At 37.5% G+C, this 19,610-nt stretch overlaps 1 protein-coding gene across 1 annotated transcript in view; it reads right to left on the reverse strand.

Annotated features, from left to right (window-relative positions):
- ZFP91 (ZFP91 zinc finger protein) overlaps positions 1 to 19,610 on the reverse strand; it is a 43,566-nt gene that overhangs the window by 11,432 nt on the left and 12,524 nt on the right. The window contains exons 4-5 of the mRNA XM_029915468.1: positions 280 to 492; positions 11 to 47 (exon numbers count right to left, since the gene is read on the reverse strand). Of these exons, the coding sequence (XP_029771328.1) occupies positions 11 to 47; positions 280 to 492 (250 nt within the window). The remainder of the gene's footprint in view (positions 1 to 10; positions 48 to 279; positions 493 to 19,610) is intronic.

Genomic DNA, 19,610 nt, shown 5'->3' on the forward strand with positions numbered 1-19,610 from the left:
AATTTCTTACCTAATGCCACCTGGAGACTGGTGTTCTTCTGCACCATCTGGAGAAAGAAAGCAAAACAAAACTTTATGGGTATCGGTATCTTGCCTCTGCAGCCAAGAGTCTCAAATCAAATTACTCCTGGAATAACTACACAAAAGGAGAATATCTGTGAACTATTTAAAAGGAACCCTGTATCACCAGACCTACCCTTGAAAGTAAGTTGTTCAACACTACATTTAAAATCAATAGGCAACTGGTTATTAAATCAGCACACTCTACTTGAACTGTACCATAGTCAAGTTGATCTGTATTTGGTTCTGACTTGCAGATGAGCTGCAACGAACCAGTCTTCGACCTGGAGCTTCGGGTGTTCGCTGTGTCTTGCTGTCGAGAAACTGACGTCCTGCTACTACTGCGCCAGCCCCGGCTAGGCCTAGCTGCAGCCACGGAAACTTCCTGAGGGAGAGCAGAATCACCTTCTTCCTCTTTCTCTTCCTTAGGATCTAGATGAGAACAGATACCATATTATTTAGGGTTAACTAATAACCATCTCAGTATATCTACTAATGTAAATACAGTTAATAAGAAAAGGCAAATTAATTTCTTTTTCAGGAGAAAAGCCCCTCAGATTTTTGCTAAAATAAGAGAGACATGATGAGAGGAAAATTAGATGAAACTTATCTTACTGTTATCACGCTAAAAAAAACACCACTTCATACCATAAAGTAGTAGTTTTATATCCTATCTATAAAAAAATGGAACACTGAGAGAAGTATGCAAAATATACCAAAGTAATTTAACTCCAATTCTAACCTTTATATCCAAGACAAAAAACTAAATTAGTTGAGTGGTCCAGAAAGATGGCCAGAACATCTTACAGAAGCACAAGAGAGACAGAATCGCAGGTCTAGATGTGTTAACAACCAAACAATCCTGGAAGGAATTGCTAAAGAGAAATTCCATAATAAAAATGCCATCCCTTGACTCTTTTCAGTAGTTCTTAGACCCAAACCACGAGTTTGAATTAATCTATAGAGCCAATGGGGCACCTGGGTGGCTCAGTCGGTTAAGTTTCTGACTCTTGATTTTGGCTCAGGTCATGATCTCACAGTTCATGAATTTGAGCCCTCTGCACTGAGTGTGGAGCCTGCTTGGGATTCTCTGTCTCCCTCTCTCTCTGTCCCTGATCTTCATGTGCACTCGCTTATTCACGCCAAACTAAACAAGCATTAAAAAAATCATCTATGGGGCCTATCATGACAAAGTCCAGCTCCAGTGCTGCTCTGCTTCAGTTTTCCTGAGATGCTGTGCAGAGGTAGGTACACACACAATGGCCATTACCTGCTGAGCAATAAACAAAGTAAGTAAAAAGCTTAGTATGAGAAACTGGCTTTCATCAGGGGCGCCTGAGTGGCTCAGTCAGTTGAGCGGCTGACTTCAGCTCAGGTCATGATCTCACAGTTCATGGGTTCGAGCCCCGCTTCGGGCTCTGTGCTGATAGTTAGCTCAGAGCCTGGATCCTGCTTCCGATTCTGTGTCCCTCTCTTTCTGCCCCTCCCCTGCTCATGATCTGTCTCTCTCTGTCTCTCAAAAATAAAGAAATGTTTTTAAAAAAAAGGGGAAGAAACTGGCTTTCATCCCTAGAGTAGCTTATTACTATGTTAGCGTATTAAAGTGAGCACATTTTGACTATATTGACTATTCTTTATAATAGAAAAGGGCTTTCTGAAATAACACAAAATATTAGGTCATAACAGTTATTCCTATGACTACATAAACATAAAAACAATTTTCTGTATGGCAAATTCCACTGTAAGTGAAGTCTAACAGCCCAACAGAAAAAAGCCAGTAAAAACAAACACAGCTTTACACAAACAGGTCAATCCTCTCAGAACAGGAAAAACTCAAAATGAAAACACTGTGTGATATCACTGTTCCCATCCTACTGGCAATGATCCACATGTTTGACACCAGTGAACTGGCAAGGCTGTGGAGACAGTGACCCAGATGATGGCAGGTACACTGCCAAACATGAACAACACTTTGGCAGGATCTATCAAAATCATAAATGCATATGCTTTCATGTTAATTTCAACTACTAGAAATTTATCTTACAGAATTAAAATCACATTTATGAAATGATGTGTGTAGACAGTTACTACAGCACTGTTTTCAGCAGTAAGAGTGGGAGGAGCTTGGCTACATGAATTATGATGCACCTAGTTCGTCAGCAACTGCATGAAAATACCTCCATGACAATTTATTATGCAAAAAACCCCACATCCATATATTATTATGTAGGTATACACTTGTTTTAAATATACAAATAAATATATATGTAAGATATGTATCTGGCATATGATAATAATACTTCTGGAAGGATATATAAGAAATTGATAAATACTGGTCACTTCCAGAGAAGGCACAAAAATATGTCCAGTAATTCTACCTCTAAGTATCCACCTAGGAAAATAAGCTGGCTCATGGACATTCACTATAGCTTATTTGTAACAGCCAAAGAATGGAAACGACCCATCCCTTGAAGATGCTGACCTATACTGAACAAGAAAATATTCAAATAAACTATGGTTTATTGCTAAGATGGGATATTATATAGAGGTATCTGTAAAGAATGACATGGAATTATTGGCAAAAATATTGTTAAATAGAAATTAAGCAAAATGTAAGACAAAAAACTATACATAATGTGTTTTTTAAGGTTTGAGAAAAATAATTTCCTCCACGGTGGAATGAGATGGTGACTGGAGGCTATTTCAGCTTTAACTATATTCTTTAAAAAATTTATGAGAATATATTGAGGAAATGGAGTAAAACTAGTTTGAAATGTAGAGAACAGCAGTGGGAACTCCTAAATCAGATATGCATTTCCTTTCAGTTGTCCTTCCCACTCCTTATTGCCTCTCTCACTCTTCTCATGTCCAAACTATTTTAAGTATCAAAATAATGTAGTAGTAGTAGTAGTAGTAGTAATAATAATAATAATAATAATAATAATAAAGGATTAGATTTTAAAATATCTTCAACTACCTACAATCCAATGAGTTTTATCCATAAAATAACTGGAAGGTCAAAGACAATTTGTTTAAAATCACAAAGCTAGAAAAGCAGACCTAGATATAAAAATCATGTCTTAAGACTAATAATCAAGGTCTTCTCCATCTAGGTAGGTCATGAGTACTTTTAAGATACACCATTTTCTTCACAGAGAGCAATTCAACACCCTCCATAAAGTATTGTAAGAGTAAATAACAAAGGGGTGCCTGAGTGGCTCATTTGGTTAAATGTCTGACTCTTGATCTTGGCTCAGGTCATGATCTCACAATTGTGAATTCAAGTCCTGTATTGGGCTCTGTGTTGAGTGCAGAGCCTGCTTGGGATTCTCTCTCCCTCTCCCTCAGACACTCCCCTGCTCACTCACGTACCCTTTCTCAAAAAACAAACAAACTATATATGGAGGTTCTTCCTTTTTACTCAACCCAAAGACACTAATTTGAACTTTAAACCCATTCCACTTCCTGCAAAGCTTTTCTTCTTCAGTATGAAGGATCGTATGGCCACATCTTCTCATGCTGTTCATCTTATCCACTAGAGAACTTCTTATTCTTATAAATAAAGCATAATAGCCTATTTTGTGGAATACCACCCCATTCCCCCAAACTCTAGTCTTAAAGAAAGGCATTATCAGAGTGCTGTCAGCAAAAATGTACCTGATCAGAAACACACACACACCTGCCAGAATCAACTTTGTAAAAACTCTGGAAAATACTCAAACATTTATACAACCACATGAACACTCGTGAAGACGAGTCAAACAAGACATTTAAGGGAATCTTGATCAAATTGCTTATTGAACGTAAGCTAAAGGAAACAGAGCCTTTAGAAATAAAACAAGACAAGGAATATGGCTTTAAAAAATATGCTCAAAAGGCTAAAGGGTATAAACCATTGACAAATATCAATGAGTACTTTTAGCCTAACAATAATCAGAATAATGTCTAAACAAATAAAGGATGTTGATAAACAAGTAGTAATTATAAAAAAATCAAATTCTGTAGCTGAAAAGCGTAACAACTGAAATGAAAAACTCATTAGAAGATTTCATTAAACAGATCTGAGGAAAGAGATGAATCAGCAAACTTTAAGACAGGCCAAATAAGAGTATCCAATTAAACAACAAAAAGAAAAGTAAACAGAGCTTAAGATACCCATGGGACCATTATTAAGCATACTGACTTAAGCATACACACAAGAGCCCTAGAAAGAGAGCAGAGAATGGAGCAGAAAGAATATCTGAAGAAATAAAAGCCAACAGTTTCTCAAAATTAGTAAGATGTCAATCTACACAAACAAACATTCCATGAACTCCAAGTAGGCCAAATTCTTTGAAACTGAATAAAGGAAACATTTACAGTGGAGCTGGCTGGCCCAAGGCACACCACTCATTACAATTCTTTGTAGACCCAAGAGAAAGAGACAAAAGAGACTTACCATGCATTCCCAACAGAAAGAAGCCTAGTCTACTCCCCAGCAGGAGGAAGATTTTTCCTTGTCTGACAACAGCCCAGCCTATGAGACACAGTCACAACTCAGCCAATGAAACATTATATTTAAACTCCCAGTTTACTCCATTGGACTCTGCGTTTATAATGCCCCCCCCCCCCCCCGCCCGAAAGCTCTTCTCCTTTGTTTGGAGGACTTGCCTATCACTTTTGTTATCCTTGCTTGTCCAGAATTGTAAATCCTCTGCTATTCCTGATTAAACCCATTTTACTGGTATAATAGTTGGCTGTTTGTTTTATTTTTTTTTTAAGTTTATTTATTTTGAGAGACAGGGAGAGAAAATCTGAGAGTGCAGAGCCTGATGCAGGGCTTGAACTCATGAACTGTGAGATCATGACCTGAGCCAAAAACCGAGTCGGATGCTGAACCCGGCCACCCAGGCACCCCTTGGCTGTTTTAATGTCAAGAACTCAGGAGACCCACATCAATATACATTACAGTCAAACTGTCAAAAGCCAAGACAAAGAGAGACTCCTAAAAACAGTTTAACAGAAGTGACTCAACAGGTATAAGAAATGCTCAGTAACACTAACAGCCTATTTCTCATCAGAAACCATGGAGACCAGAAGGCAGAGGGATACCATATCTAAAGCGATAATGTCAAGCAAGAATTCTATATCTGGCAAACTATCCTTACAAAATGGAGATGTTCTCATATAAACAAAAGTAAAGTTTGTTACTAGTAGACCTGCCCTACAAGAAATGCTACATAGGGTGTCCTCCAGGCTGAAATGAAAGGGCACTAGGAAAGAACTCACATCCATATGAGGAAATAAAACACTGTAATTACATAAGTAAATATAAAACAGTATTATTGTGTTTTTGGTTTATAACTCATTTTTTGCCGACATGACTTAAAAGCCAAGTTAATAAAACAATAATTAAAAACCTGTGTTAATAGGCACACAACAGAAAAATCCCAAGTACTGGTTTCTTTTTGCTTAATATTAATAGTTCATTCCTTAATTTATCTCTTTCCTCTCACTTTTTGTATGGAGCAACAAGAAGATACCAGACTGCATTTTCCACACTTTGCTTGGAGATTGTCTCAGCTAAAAATACAGGTTCCTCACTTAGAAGTTCTATGTTCTATCCAACAGAACATAGTTCAGCTAAGTTATCTGCTTCTTTATACAAAAGATCCACTCTCTTACTGTGCACTAACATGTTCATCATTTTTTGCTAAGGCCTCCTCAGATTGTCTTTAACGTCTACATTTCTCCCAACCTTCTTTAAGGCAATCCAGGCTGGATTTTCATCAACTGCCTCAGAACTCCCTCAGCTACTACCCATTAGCCAAAACCACATGTACATTTAAAGGCAATGCCTCACACTTCCAGGATCAAACTCTGTATTTGTTTTCTAGGGCTTCCATAGCAAATTACCATAAAAGACCTATTTATCTGCAAAGATCTTATTTCCAAATACATTACATTTACAGGTACTCAACATCTTTTTGGGGGGGAAACAATTCAACCCATAGCAAGTGGCTCTACTAACAGGAGAAAAACTAGATGTCAAGTCATAAACTGTTACAAGACAAAAAAAGATGCTGTGCATTAATAAAAGGGTCAATCAAGATACAACAATTATAAACCTATACATACCAATATATGAAGAAAAAAAATGACAGAATGACAGGAGATGACAGGAGAACTAGCTAGTACTAAAATAAGATAGAGACTTCAATACCTTACTTTCAGTAATGGATAGAGTTAACTAGGCAGAAGTTCAATTAGGAAGCAGAGGACTTAAGCAACACAATAAAAAAATCAGACCTAACAGATATATATAAAACCAGAATACATAGTCTTCTCAAGTGCACACATAAGATTCTCCAGGGTAGACCATATGTTAGGCCACACAACAAGTCTCAAGAAATTTTAAAAGACTGAGATCATATAATGAATGTTCTCTGATCACAATGGAATGAAACTAGAAATCAGTTATCAGAAAGAAAACTAGAAAATTCAGACATAAGTGGAAACAACACACTCTTCAAACAACAAACTGGTTAAAGAAGAAATCACAAAGGAAATTAGAAAACACGAGAAGAGGCATCTGGGTGGCTCAGTCAGTTGAGTGTCTGACTTTAATTCAGGTCATGATCTTACAAGTCTGTGAGTCTGAGCCCCACATCGGGCTCTGTGCTGACAGCTAGCTCAGAGCCTGGAGCCTGCTTCTGATTCTGTGTCCCCTTCTCTCTCTGCCCCTCCTGTGCTTTCACTGTCTCTCTCTCTTTCAAAAATAAACAAACATTAAAAAAAACATACTTAAAGTGAAAATGAAAACGCAGCACAGCGTAACTTATGAGCTGTAGCAAAAGTAGTGCATAGAGGGAAATTTATAGATATAAATGTCTACATTAAAATAGAAAAAAAAAACCCAGATGTCTAATCAATAATCTAACTACACTTTAAAGGAAAAGGGAAAAAAGAAGCCAAAGCTAGCAGAAGGAAGGAAATAAGATTAGAGCAGAGATAAATAAAATAAGAAAATAGAAACCAACAGAGAAAAACCAATGGACCTAAAAGTTGGTTCTTTGAAAAGATCAAAGAAATGGACAAACCTTTAGTTAAACTAAGAAAAAAAAGGGACTCATATTACTAAAATTGGAAATTAAAGTGAGGACATTATTACTATCTTACAGATATAAAAAGGGTTATGAGAACGTAATTAGCAGCCATATACAAATTAGATAAACTACATGAAATAAACAAACATTTAGATACAGACATATTAAAAGTAACTCAAGAAGAAACAGAAAACCTCAACAATATGTTGTTTTTAGCTATTCCCAACTTTTGGCTTATTCACTGGTCCCTCTGTTCCAAAAGTAGTTTTGTATGGTAAAATCTATTTAAAAAATTAACCAAAGTACAATTTTGTTTTGTTCAGTCTTTCAATCCATTCTCTCCTAAGTACTCTTTCATATGTTGATGGTAGAATGTAGTGTAGCAGAGTATCTGGGGCATGTAAAAAAAGTTATACTAAAGTATGGGTGTAACACTGACACTGAGGATAAGTTTAGGAAAAGGAAACAGCACAACAGTGCTGCAGAAACATAAAAGCTCAGCGTTATTATGGGGGCTCAGAAATATCACAGGGAGCAATGTGGTCCACCTGAGGAACACCGTGAGCAATAAAGCTGAGAAAGTAAAATTCATCTACATTGTAGAGGCTCGTGATCCGAGCTGAAGAAAAGTGAAGTTAGGCAGGTAATAGAATCTCGGAAGGTTGCAGAGTTAAGAGCTACATGACCTGAATGGAGATCAACCTGGCACACGATGGATTCATAAGAAAGGAGAGGTGGTTTGAGAGTTGCAATTTAAGGAGATCAGCTGGGATGCAATTTTGTATCTAATTTTAATAAGGACCTTAATTTAAAATGCTAATGGATAAAAGGTTGATAGGTTGAGATGGGAGGGGGAGGAGGCACAAAATGAGCAGACCTTGAGCTAGGAAGAAAGAGGCATTTGTGGATTATTTGGTGTCGGCCCCTGCTATTCTATTGAAACTTCTACTGCTACTGTTGAGGTTTCCAGTGTCTTCCATGTAGTTAAATCTAATTGACATTTTTCAGTTCCCATCTTATCTTTTGACAGTGGCTTTCACGGTATCACACTCTCTCAGTCTTTTTCCTACTTTCCTGGTTTCCTGTCCTCAGTAGCTTTTCCTCCTCCTCACGCTGTCCTTTAGATTTTAATGCCATGGCTCAATCCTAGCATCTGCTCTTATTCTACATTCACTCTCTCTGTAATCTACTCTTGCCGGTATCCATCATAAGTAGTCCTCTTCCTCAGGGTATTAATTTGTACTCAGGATAGTGAATGAGAGCCGATGGTGATGCTTTACCAGGAGGGAGGCACTGCCCACGCACTATGAAAGGGTTGCCCTTTAATAGTTAAACTGCAAATCAATACACAATGAAAATGCAGCACATGGACAAAGTCACCCAAAAATGGATCTAGCACTTGGGCTAATCTAATTAATGACCAATAATATGGAATATTATCACGTGACTGCCACTGTTCTAAGTAGTTCATGTATATCATTTCACAATGAATTCTGAAAATACTCCATTAGGTACTTCTTACCTACTTCCTTAGCTTTATAGAAAGGGAAACTGAGACAGAAAAGTTAAGAAAATGTCCCAAAGTCACATGGCAAATTCAGGGCAAAGCAGAGTTCAAATTCAGGCTGTCTGATTTTGAAGACTATGCTCTTCAGCCACGATGCTCTTACACTAAAGAAACCCTAAGCTCACTTCTGTCCTCTACACGCACTTTTTCTATCTTTGCATTATGCATCATTATCCTTGTATAATGAACAATATACATCTCTATAGAATATCACTTTCGTTGTGATGCTACTGTTCCTTTAAAACTGCTTTCACCAAGGCCACCAATGCTGAGAGGGGCTCTTACCTCTGTGTGCCATGGACTCCTCTGGGGATGTGGTAAAACTTATGCCTCAGGATTATTAGTTTTAAGTGTATAATATAAGTAGGATTTTAAAAGAAGGCTTCCAAAGAAAACTAACTGTAATGGAATAGAGTTGATCCATAAACCCCTTGAACAGAAGCTAATGGAGACTTTCTTGTTTTTAATCATGGGTAATCTTTCAGTAGCACTTGCCACTACTGTTCCAGCTACCTTCCTTTAAACGAGTTCTTAATGCTTTTTAATTTATTTTGAGAGAGATAGAGAGAGGCCACACAAGCTGGGAAAGGGCAGAGAGAGAGGGAGCGAGAATCCCAAGCAGGCTCCATGCTCAGTGCAGAGCCTGAAGAAGGGCTCGATCTCAAGACCCTGAGATTGAAATCAGAGTCAGACCGTTAATTGACTGAGCCACCCAGGCACCTCCACCCTCTTCTAAAAATTAAAACTCTTTGCCTTTCCTTAACTTCTACATTTTTTCTTCTTCTTGGACTTTTCATCCTTCTCAGTCTCATCTGGGCTCTCCGTGCCCTACTTGAAATGGTGGTGTTTACTGGCCTGCTTCTCTTCTCACTGAAAACACCTGCACAATCTCATCCACTTCCCAGAGTTCAATTAGTGTCTAACCAAGACATTTATAACCAACTATCTATTGGTCACCTCCTCTTTAATTCCAGGACTTATGAGACCCTCAGTAAGAGGACATAGCTAAACTGTGTCCAGACTCCTGATGCAGGAAAACTAAGAGATAAGAAATGGGTGTTGCTCTCAGCTTGTCATAATGTGTTCCACAGCAACAGAAAATAAATGCAGTGGTCAAACATTGTAATTCTGGCTACACCTACAGAAAGGCTGCGTGAGCTATCCAGTAACTTGAGGCTAGGAAATGCTGGCATCATCTAACTCTCCTTTTCATACACTCTCTTTTGTAATACCGTGTCCACCAAGCAACTTTCTAACCTCTCAGTCTAACCACAGCACAAGATTTTTAGTGATACAGAAAGATCCAAAACAACTGAATATAAAGAGAGTTTTGGTGATAACATAAGAAGATGCAAATGTGACACACATTTGCCTGACAGGCACTTCTGCAAGTGAGGTTTGCCCTTTTGGAAAGCTGCCCGGAGACTGCCATCTCATCAAGAACCTGGACTAGCCCAGTGGAGGATGAGAGACCATGAGGAGGAAACCATGCTGCTGGCCCACAGCCAGCACCGACTGCTACACATGCCAGCTGTGGCCATCTTGCCTTGTCAGGCCCTTTCAGCTGTTCTCTGACCACAGCTTCTTGACCAGCCCAGGAGAACGGCCGAAGTATCCAGCCAACCGAAGAACAAGGAACAATAAATTATGTTTTGAGACACTAATTTAGAGCAATGTCTTTTGCTTAAGACATAACTGAGAGTCTCCCATTTTCTCATCTATAAAATGAAGGATTAGAGATGATCCCTAAGATCATCTCCAACACAGAGTTCACTCTTTGACTCTTCCCATTCAAGGATGCAAGAAACAAAACAACAGAAATAGATTTAATGAGATCAATGTAATTCACAAAGATCAGATAGAATAAAAGGAATATTCGAATTAACTACGATTTTAAGTTTTAAGTAGTGTGCAAGAGACTTCTAGTTAAACAGCAGATTAAATATACGTTTTTTTGTCTGCTTCCTTCTAAAATGTCACTAAAGTGACAGAGAAGAACTAAAAATGACTAAGAATCACAAAGTTAGAGGAACACAAAAGGAGACAACAGTACTGTGATTTCATTTCAACAAAATTTTAGAAGACCCAAACCAGGATAGTGATAAAGACTTTTTACATCAAATAAATAGAGTTTAAACTTATACTAGAAGACTGGGAAACAAACCATAAGTGAACACACACACACACACACACACACACACAGCCACTTCAGAATGAAATAGGAATCAGAGTCACAAGGTGCCTCTAAAAAAGGGTAAGCCTGAAAAGAGAAAAGAGCAGTTGGAAGGTTTTAAAAGTTCGTTTCAATGCACAGTCCCTTTTATCCTATGCTGCCAGCAACCACCTCTCCATTCAAGCAGGTTTACTATTTAGAAAAGGCTGAACTAGACAGGCTCTGGCATCAACAGTTCCAGGTAAGAGAAGAGTTGAAATATTATTAGAGAATAGGGATAATTAGATGGAAGCAAAATAATAAATGCTGAGGACCCTCCTCACTGATCCCCCACCCACCCCTATTACCAGAGATACAGAATTTCTCTCTGAGAAAAATGAAATGGCCCACACAAAGACTATGCCCACATCATCCATTTACAAGGGACAGGAAGTCTAATCTGTGCACACAGACTTCCCAATCAGCATTTTAGCACTTAACTCTAAAAATCAAGTTAGGGAACACCAAAAACTTGACAAAAATCTCAAGAGGCTAAATGAACAAATGGGAAAAAAAACTTGAAAGAAATGGCAGTTCAGGTAACAGATAAAATATACACAGAAATATACCTATGTATTGGTGGGAGGCAAGTTCATAATTAAAGAATAGTTATACACTAAAGAAAAGCTCTTGGAAAATTAAAAAAATATGATAGCAAGATTTAAATCCTTTAATGTATTAAGCTGAGAAAATAGAACAAAAGTAGAAAGGGTTAAGGAAAGGGAAAAAAGGAACAAATTAAACAAAGAAAGCAAAAGCAACAGTTAAAGAAATAAGAACATAAAATCTGCTATAAATTGAAGACATGAATTGTAATTTAATGTCATTTAAGTGCTAATTTTAGTTATCAACTAGGCTAGTATGATGTTGTGATCTATAAAAAAAATAATAGGTCTTCATTCACAATGTCCTAACTCAGAGTTGCCCAAACCCTTAGAAATTGCTAAGTGTTAAAAGTGTTTCTGGTTATGTTAATAACGTGACTTTTGTATCCCACCTAAGGAAGGGGGCTGGCTGCCAGAGGGTTTAACTAAATTTTAGTTCCCCTCCCCACCTCTGAAGATTGAACTCATCACCAATGGCCAATGATTTAATCAATCAATCGCAGCTAGTGTGAAGGCTCTATAAAAGCCCAAGGTAGGGTTCAAAGAACTTCTGGGTTGGTAAACACTCGGAGATCTGGGGAGAATGGCACGCTCTGAGAGGGGAGGGGAGGGAAGGGACGTGTCATCAGTTAGACAACGGCTGGTACTCACTGACTTTTGCCTCACATTTTTTCTTTAAGCTCTTCTTTCTAGCTTATTTCCTAACTCAAATGGAAACTGAAACCACCCCTCAAGCCACAGTAAGTGCCCTGACAAGACCTCCAGCCAGCCCAGACCACCCACTTCTAACAGATTTGCGCCTGTGCCCACGAACCATGGAGTAACCTCAAGAATGACCAACAACTACCGATTATAAAACTACTATAAAACTAAAAGCTCCACCCAAGGAGGAGCACAAGCCTCATTTACATAACATACAATTTATGTACAGGCATGTTTCCTTAAGACATATATGTGACCTTATACCTGTCTCTACATATGACAAGGCATCTCTATCTAAATATTCATCTTAACCCTAAATAAAAGGAATTCATTTTGGGGAGTCACAGCTTTGGAAGTTATTCCCTGTGATCACTTTATTTGTTGCAAATAAAGTTTCCTTTGTGCAACAATTTATGTAGTGTAGTTTCTATCTGTAACTCACCAAGGAGTGAACTCAGGTTGGTTCAGTTACAGAAACTTCTCACCCTTTCCCTCACATCTTGCTGTAAATATCACTTTCATCTAGCTGTTTCTGAGTTATAATAAACCAGCGATCTAGTAAGTAAATCGTTTCTGAGTTCTGTGAGCCGCTCTAACCAATTAACTGAATACACAGAGGGGGTCATGGGAACTTGTGACTTATAGTTCAGAACAGGTAACCTGGACCTACTACTGGCATGTGAATGGAAGTGTGGGGGAGTAGTCTTATAGGACTGAGCCCTCAACCTTTGGAATCTGATGCTATTTCCTTACAGAGAGTAACAGAACTGAACTGAATCCTTGGGATATCCTGCTGGTGTCGGAGCATTGCTTGATTGCTGTGTGGGAAACCCTCTTCTCCCCAGCCCCACTATGGTGCCTAGCAGTTGGTCAAACACCAGCCTAAAAGTTGCTGTGAAGGTCCTTTTGAGATATGATTAACATTTAAATCAGTAGACTGAGTAAACTACCCTCCATATGTGGGTGAGCCTCATCCAATCAGTTGAAGGCATCAGGGCTAAGACTGATTTCAAGGAGTCTGGCTTCAAGATTGCAACACTACCTCTTACCTGAATTTACATTCTGCTGGTATGTGCTGTGGAGTTCAAACTTGATAGCCACAATCACATAAACTAATTCCTTAAAATAAATCTCTCTCTAGATATAGTCTACTGGTTCTGCCTCAATCAAGGAGCCTTAATAATCCAGTCTCAGCTACGGAAAGGGGTTCTAGAGGCCGAGAGTTTTTTTTTTTTTTAATTTATATACCTTAAAGAATTTTGAATTCCAGTACAATTACATCCAGTACAATTAATTTCAGGTATATAATACAGTGATTCAACAATTCTATACATCACTCAGTGCTTATCATAGTAAAGTGTACTCTTAATCCCTTAACCTATTTCACCCATCCCCACACCCACCTCCCCTCTGCTAACAAGAAAAAAAGGTTCTTCTTTTTTTATTTATGTATTTTTAAAGTAAGCCCCATTTTATTATTTTTTAATGTTTTTAATTTTCTTTTGGTAGAGATACAGTATGCAAATGCGAGAGGGGCAGAGAGAGAGGGACACAGAATCTGAAGCAGGCTCCAGGCTCTGAGCTGTCAGCCTAGAGCCCAAACTCAAATGCGGGGCTTGAACTCATGAACTGGAGATCATGACCTAAGCCGACGCTTCACTGAGGTGCCTAGGCACCCCATCATCAGTCTTTTTTATTTAAGAATCCATTTTTTGGGTCTTTTTTCATTAATCGTTTGGTTTGTTCCTTAAATTTCACATGTAAGTGAAACCACAGGATCACTGTGCTTTTCTCTCACTTCATTTAGCTTTATACCCTCTAGATTCATCAATGTTGTTGCAAATGGCGAAATTTCATTTTTTAATAGCTGAGTAATACACACACACACACACACACACACACACACACACACCCTACTTCTATTCATCTATCAATGGACTCTTGAGTTGTTTCCATAATCTGGCTATTGTAATTATTGCTGCAATAAACATTTGGGTAAATACCCAGTAGTGGAATTACTGTATCACACAGTAGTGGTTTTTAATTTCTTGAGGAACTTCCAATATTGTTCTCCATAGTAGCAACACCGGTTTGCATTCCCACCAACAGTGCATGTGGGTCCCTTTTTTTTTTTCCACATCCTCACCAACACTTGTTTCTTCTGTTTCTGATTTTAGCCATTCTGGCCAGTGTGACTGATGTCTCATTGTGGTTTGTACTTTTGTTTCACTGTGGTTTTGACTTGCATTTCCCTGATGAGTGATAATGAACATCTTTTCATGTGTCTGTGGTCTTCTTTGGAAAAATGTCTCTTCATGTCTTCTGCCTTTCTTTAAATTGATTTTTTTGAGTGTTGAGCTGTAAAAGGTTTAAAATATATTTTGGATACCAACTTTTTACTGGCTATGCCATTTGCAAATATCTTTTCCCATTAGTAGGTTGTCTTTTTGTTTTGTTGTTTTCTTTGCTGTGCAGAAGCATTTATTTTGATGTAGTCCCAAGAGTTTATTTTGGTTTTGTTTCCTTTGCCTCAGGAGATATATCTAGAAAAAAGTTCCTATGGCCAATATCAGAGAAATCACTGTGTTCTCTTCTAGGATTTTTATGGTTTCAGGCCTTACATTTAGGTCTTTAATTCTTTTTGAGTTTATTTTTGTGTATGGTTTAAGAAAGTGCTTTAGTTTCTTTCTCTGCATGTAGCTGTCCAGTTTTCACAGCTTCATTTGTTGAAGAGACTTCTTCCCATGGTATAGTTTTGCCTCTTTTATCAAAGACAAATTGACCAGAAAATCATAGGTTTATTTCTAGGCTCTCTATTCTGTTCATTGATTCATTGATATATGTATCTAATTTTAGGCTAATACCACCATACTGTTTTGATTATTGCAGATATGTAATATAGCTTGAATTCGGGGACTGTGAGAACTCCAGTTTTGTTCTTTTTCAAGACTGCTTTGGCTTTTCAAGGTCTTCTGTAGTTCTCTACCAATTTTAGGATTATTTCTCCTAGTTTTGTGAAAAAAAAAAAAATGCTGTTGGTATTCTGATAAAGATTGTATTAAATCTGTTGATTGCTTTGGGTCATATGGACATTTTAACAATATTTGTTCTCCATTTCATGAGCATGAAACATCTTATCATTTGTGTCATTTCAATTTCTTTCATCAATGTTTTATAGTTTTCAGAGCATAGGTCTTTCCTGGCATTTTATTATTTTTGGTGCAAATGTAAATAGGATTGCTTTCTTATTTTTCTTTTTGCCACTTCATTATTAGTGTGTAGAGATGCAGTGGGTTTCTGTATATTAATTTTGTATCATACAACCTTACTGAATTCATTTATCAATTCTAGCTTTTTGGTAGAGTCTTTTGAAACAAATTTTTTTAATGTTTATTAATTTTTGAGAAACAGAGAGCATGAGCAGGGGAAGGGCAGAGAGAGAGGGAGACACAGGATCAGAAGCAGCTCCAGGCTCTGAGCTGTCAGCACAGAGCCTGCTGCAGGGCTCAAATCCATGAACCATGAGATCATGACCTGAGTCAAAGTCGGCCATTTAACAAACTGAGCCACCCAGGTGCCCCATAGTATCATGTCACTGTCAAATAGTGAAAGTTTTCCTTCTTCCTTACCAATTTAGATGCCTTTTATTTCTCTTCCTTGTCTGAGTGCTGTGGCTAGGATTTCCAGTGCTGTTTTTTTTCCTTTTTTTGAGAGACAGAGAGAGGCATCAGGAGCAGGGGAGGGTCAGAGAGAGAGGGAAACACAGAATCTGAAACAGGCTCCAGGCTCTGAGCTAGCTGTCAGCACAGAGCCTGACGCGGGGCTCAAACCACAAACTGTGAGATCATGACCTGAGCCAAAGTTGGACGCTTAACCGACTGAGTCACCCAGGCGCCCCGTCCAGTGCTATGTTAATAAAAATGGTGAGAGTAGACATCCTTGTCATTTTCCTGATCTTAGGGGAAAAGTGCTCGTTTTTCACAATTGAGTATGTTAGCTGTGCGTTTTTCATGTATGGCCTTTATTCGGCTGAAGTATGTTCCCTCTAAACTTACTCTTTTGAAGGTTTTTCTCATGAATAGATGCTATGATTTACTTTGTCATATGCTTTTCCTGCATCTATATGAAATGATCATGTTTTTATCCTTTCTCTTGTTGATGTAACGTATTATGCTGATTGATTTGTGAATTCTGAGCCACCCTTCTGTCCTAGGGAAAAAATTCCACTTGATCATGAATGATTTTTTAAACATATTGTTGGATTTAGTTTGCTAACATTTTGTTGAGGATTTCTGCATCCAAGTTCACCAGATATACTGGCCTGTAGTTCTTTTGTTGTGAGGTCTTTATCTGGTGTTGGTATCAGAGTAATGCTAGCTTCATAGAATGAAGGTGGAAGGTTTCCCTACTTTTCTAGTTTTTGGAATAATTTGAGAAGAATAGGTATTAACTCTTCTTTAAATGTTTGGTAGAATTCACCTGTGAGGCCATTTGCTCTGAGACTTTTATTTGTTGGTAGTTTTCTGATTACGGATTTAATTACTCATAACCAGTCTGTTAAAATTTTCTATTTCTTCCTGATTCAGTTTTAGGAAGTTATATATTTATAGGAATTTATTAATTTCTTATAGGTTATCCCATTTTTTGACATACAACTTTTCACAATATTCTCTTATAATCCTTTGTATTTCAAAGGATTTTTTGAAAATCCTTTTTCAAAGGTTTTTACTTCTCTTATTTCTGATTTTGCTTATTTGAGTTCTCTCTCTTTAATGAGACAGAGGCTAAAGGTTTATCAATTTTGTTGATTTTTCAAAGAACGAGCTCCTAGTTTCATTAATCATTTTTTTTTAAGTTTCTATTTTGCTGATTTCTGCTCTAATCTTTATTATTTCCTTCCTACTACTCACTGTGTTTGGGTTTTGTTTTTTCTTCTTTTCTAACTCGTTTAGGGTATAAGGTTAGGTTGTTTGAGAATTTTCTTGCTTCTTGAGGCAGGCCTGTATTGCTATAAACTTCCTAGAACAGAATCTTAAGGACGAGTTTTCTGAATTGGTTCTGGGGTTTCCAGAATTGTTTAATTAGATTTAAAGGCCCCAATGCCTCTATTTTCAGTAGTCAAGAGAACACTGAAAGGCTATGGCAAAAATCACCAAGAGATGCTCCTGATTAGATACTTCTTTAATAACAGACAAGGTTCTGGTATTATGTAGTCAATACCTTAGAATATTTCAAGCTAAATGAGCAGGAAATTGGCTAGTTGCTTCTAATTATACTGGACGAAGTTGAGAAAGATAGGGATAGGCTTAAAGAGATTTAAATTCCTAGCTCAAGCACCATATAAATGACCTGAAAGTTTCTAGGCCTGCCCTGTGAGAAATCCTGATCTCCTATAGCTGCAGAGCTGAGGCTGCTGAAAACCAAACCCAGAGTCTCACCAAGGCCAAATGGGCATAGACACTGCTAGTGCCACCGCTAGCATCTGAAGCCAACACTGAGTCTCTGATATGGCACCATTCCCCAGGGTCATCATCTAGCTACTTAATGGCAGGTTCATTATAATGGACCACCTCCACCATGGAAGTGGCAATGTTCTGTTCTTTGTGGAATCAACATCTGGATATTGATTTGCCTTCCCTGCATACAGTGCTTCTATGAAAAATACCATTTATGGACTGACAGAATGTCTTATCCCAGTCATGGTTTTCCACATAGCACTTCTTCTGAAGAAGGAACTTACTTCTCAGCAAATGAAATGAACCAATGAACCTATGGCTCATGGAATTCACTCTGGCCTTACCATGCACCCTACCATCCAAAAGCAGCTGGCCTGACAGAATAGTGAAATGACAATAACAAACACTTGTGAGGTTCTGGAGCAAAAGAAGTTCTCATCTGTCACTAGAGAACATAAATGTCATAGCCACTATGGAAAACTCTTTGCGAGGCTCTTAAACATACATTTATTAGTCACAATCTAGAAATTCTACTTCTAGATATTGACCCAAAATTTAAAAAAGCACTCATGCTTTTAAAAACTTGTCCATCAATATTTAGAGCATCATTATTCATAACTAAAAAGTAGATCAACTGATAAATGGATTAAGTCAAATGGAGTATTTTCATACAAAGAAGTACTACACAAAAGAATGAAAATATTGATACATGCTACAACATGGATTAACCTCAAAAATATTATGTAAAATGAAAGAAGCCAAACACAAAAACAAAACATATATTTCTATATACAGGTCCATTTTCTATATAAAATGCCCAGAAAAGGAAAAATCTATGTAGACAGAATTATGCACCTGAAATATGTATATTTTATGATTTATAAATTATGTCTCAATAAAGTTGTATTAATAAAATATGATTCACAGCACTAGTCATAAAGGCCAATAACTAAAGCTAAACAAATGCCAATCAACAGTAAAATGAATAAACCATGATAAACTCCCACAAGGGAACACTATTGGACAATGAAAATGAATAATCTAGAACAAATACAACCTAGAGAAACCTCACATAATGGTAAGCAAAGAAGCCCTACACAAGAGTACACATTATTCCATTTATACAGAATCCAAAAAATGACAAAACAAATTTGTGCTGTTCAAAGTCAGAATGATGATTATACTTGGGGGTAGGGATCAGGTTCCATTACTTGAGCTGGGTGATGACTACATGATTGGGCTCGCCTTGTGAATCCTCACAAAGGCGTGCATTTATGATAAGTGAGCTTGTGCATATGTATGGTGCAAAGTCTTAACAGATTTTCAAAAAGATCACTTGTAATCCTAGAAAAAAAAAGAACTGAAATGTCAAGTATCCTTCAGTGAGGTAAGGGTTAAACAAATTACAGACTATACTTGTTTAGTAGCCATGGCTGGATGCCCATCAAGCATCTATTCACCCCTTCCTCTGTTCTGAAAGACTCAGCCCCACTCTTAGAAACATGGTGGGATTCCCGATCAGTGTAAGCTAAAGGCTTTCAAAGTATGGTCTGTGAACTCCTAGAGGCTACTAAGACCCTTTCAAGAAGTTTACAAGGTGAAAACTCTCCAAAAAAACCTGGATTGGAATTTGGATTACATTTCATTTGTAGATCAATATGGAGAGAAATGACATCTTAACAATACTGAGCCTTCAATTCCATGAACAAGGTACGTCATTCATTTCATTAAGTCTTTAATTTTATTCAAGTGTTTTGTACTTTCTAATGCTTGAATCTTTCAAGTCTTGTAAGATTTATCCTTAAGTAATACAAATTTTTTGACGCTACTGTAAATGGTATAATTTAATTTTATAATTTCGACATTTTTATTACTAACCTACAGGAACACAACTGATTTTTGTATGTTGATCTTGTATCATGT

The sequence above is a fragment of the Suricata suricatta genome, chromosome 11 (genome assembly GCF_006229205.1).
Source record: "Suricata suricatta isolate VVHF042 chromosome 11, meerkat_22Aug2017_6uvM2_HiC, whole genome shotgun sequence".
NCBI classification, from domain to species: Eukaryota; Metazoa; Chordata; class Mammalia; order Carnivora; family Herpestidae; genus Suricata; species Suricata suricatta.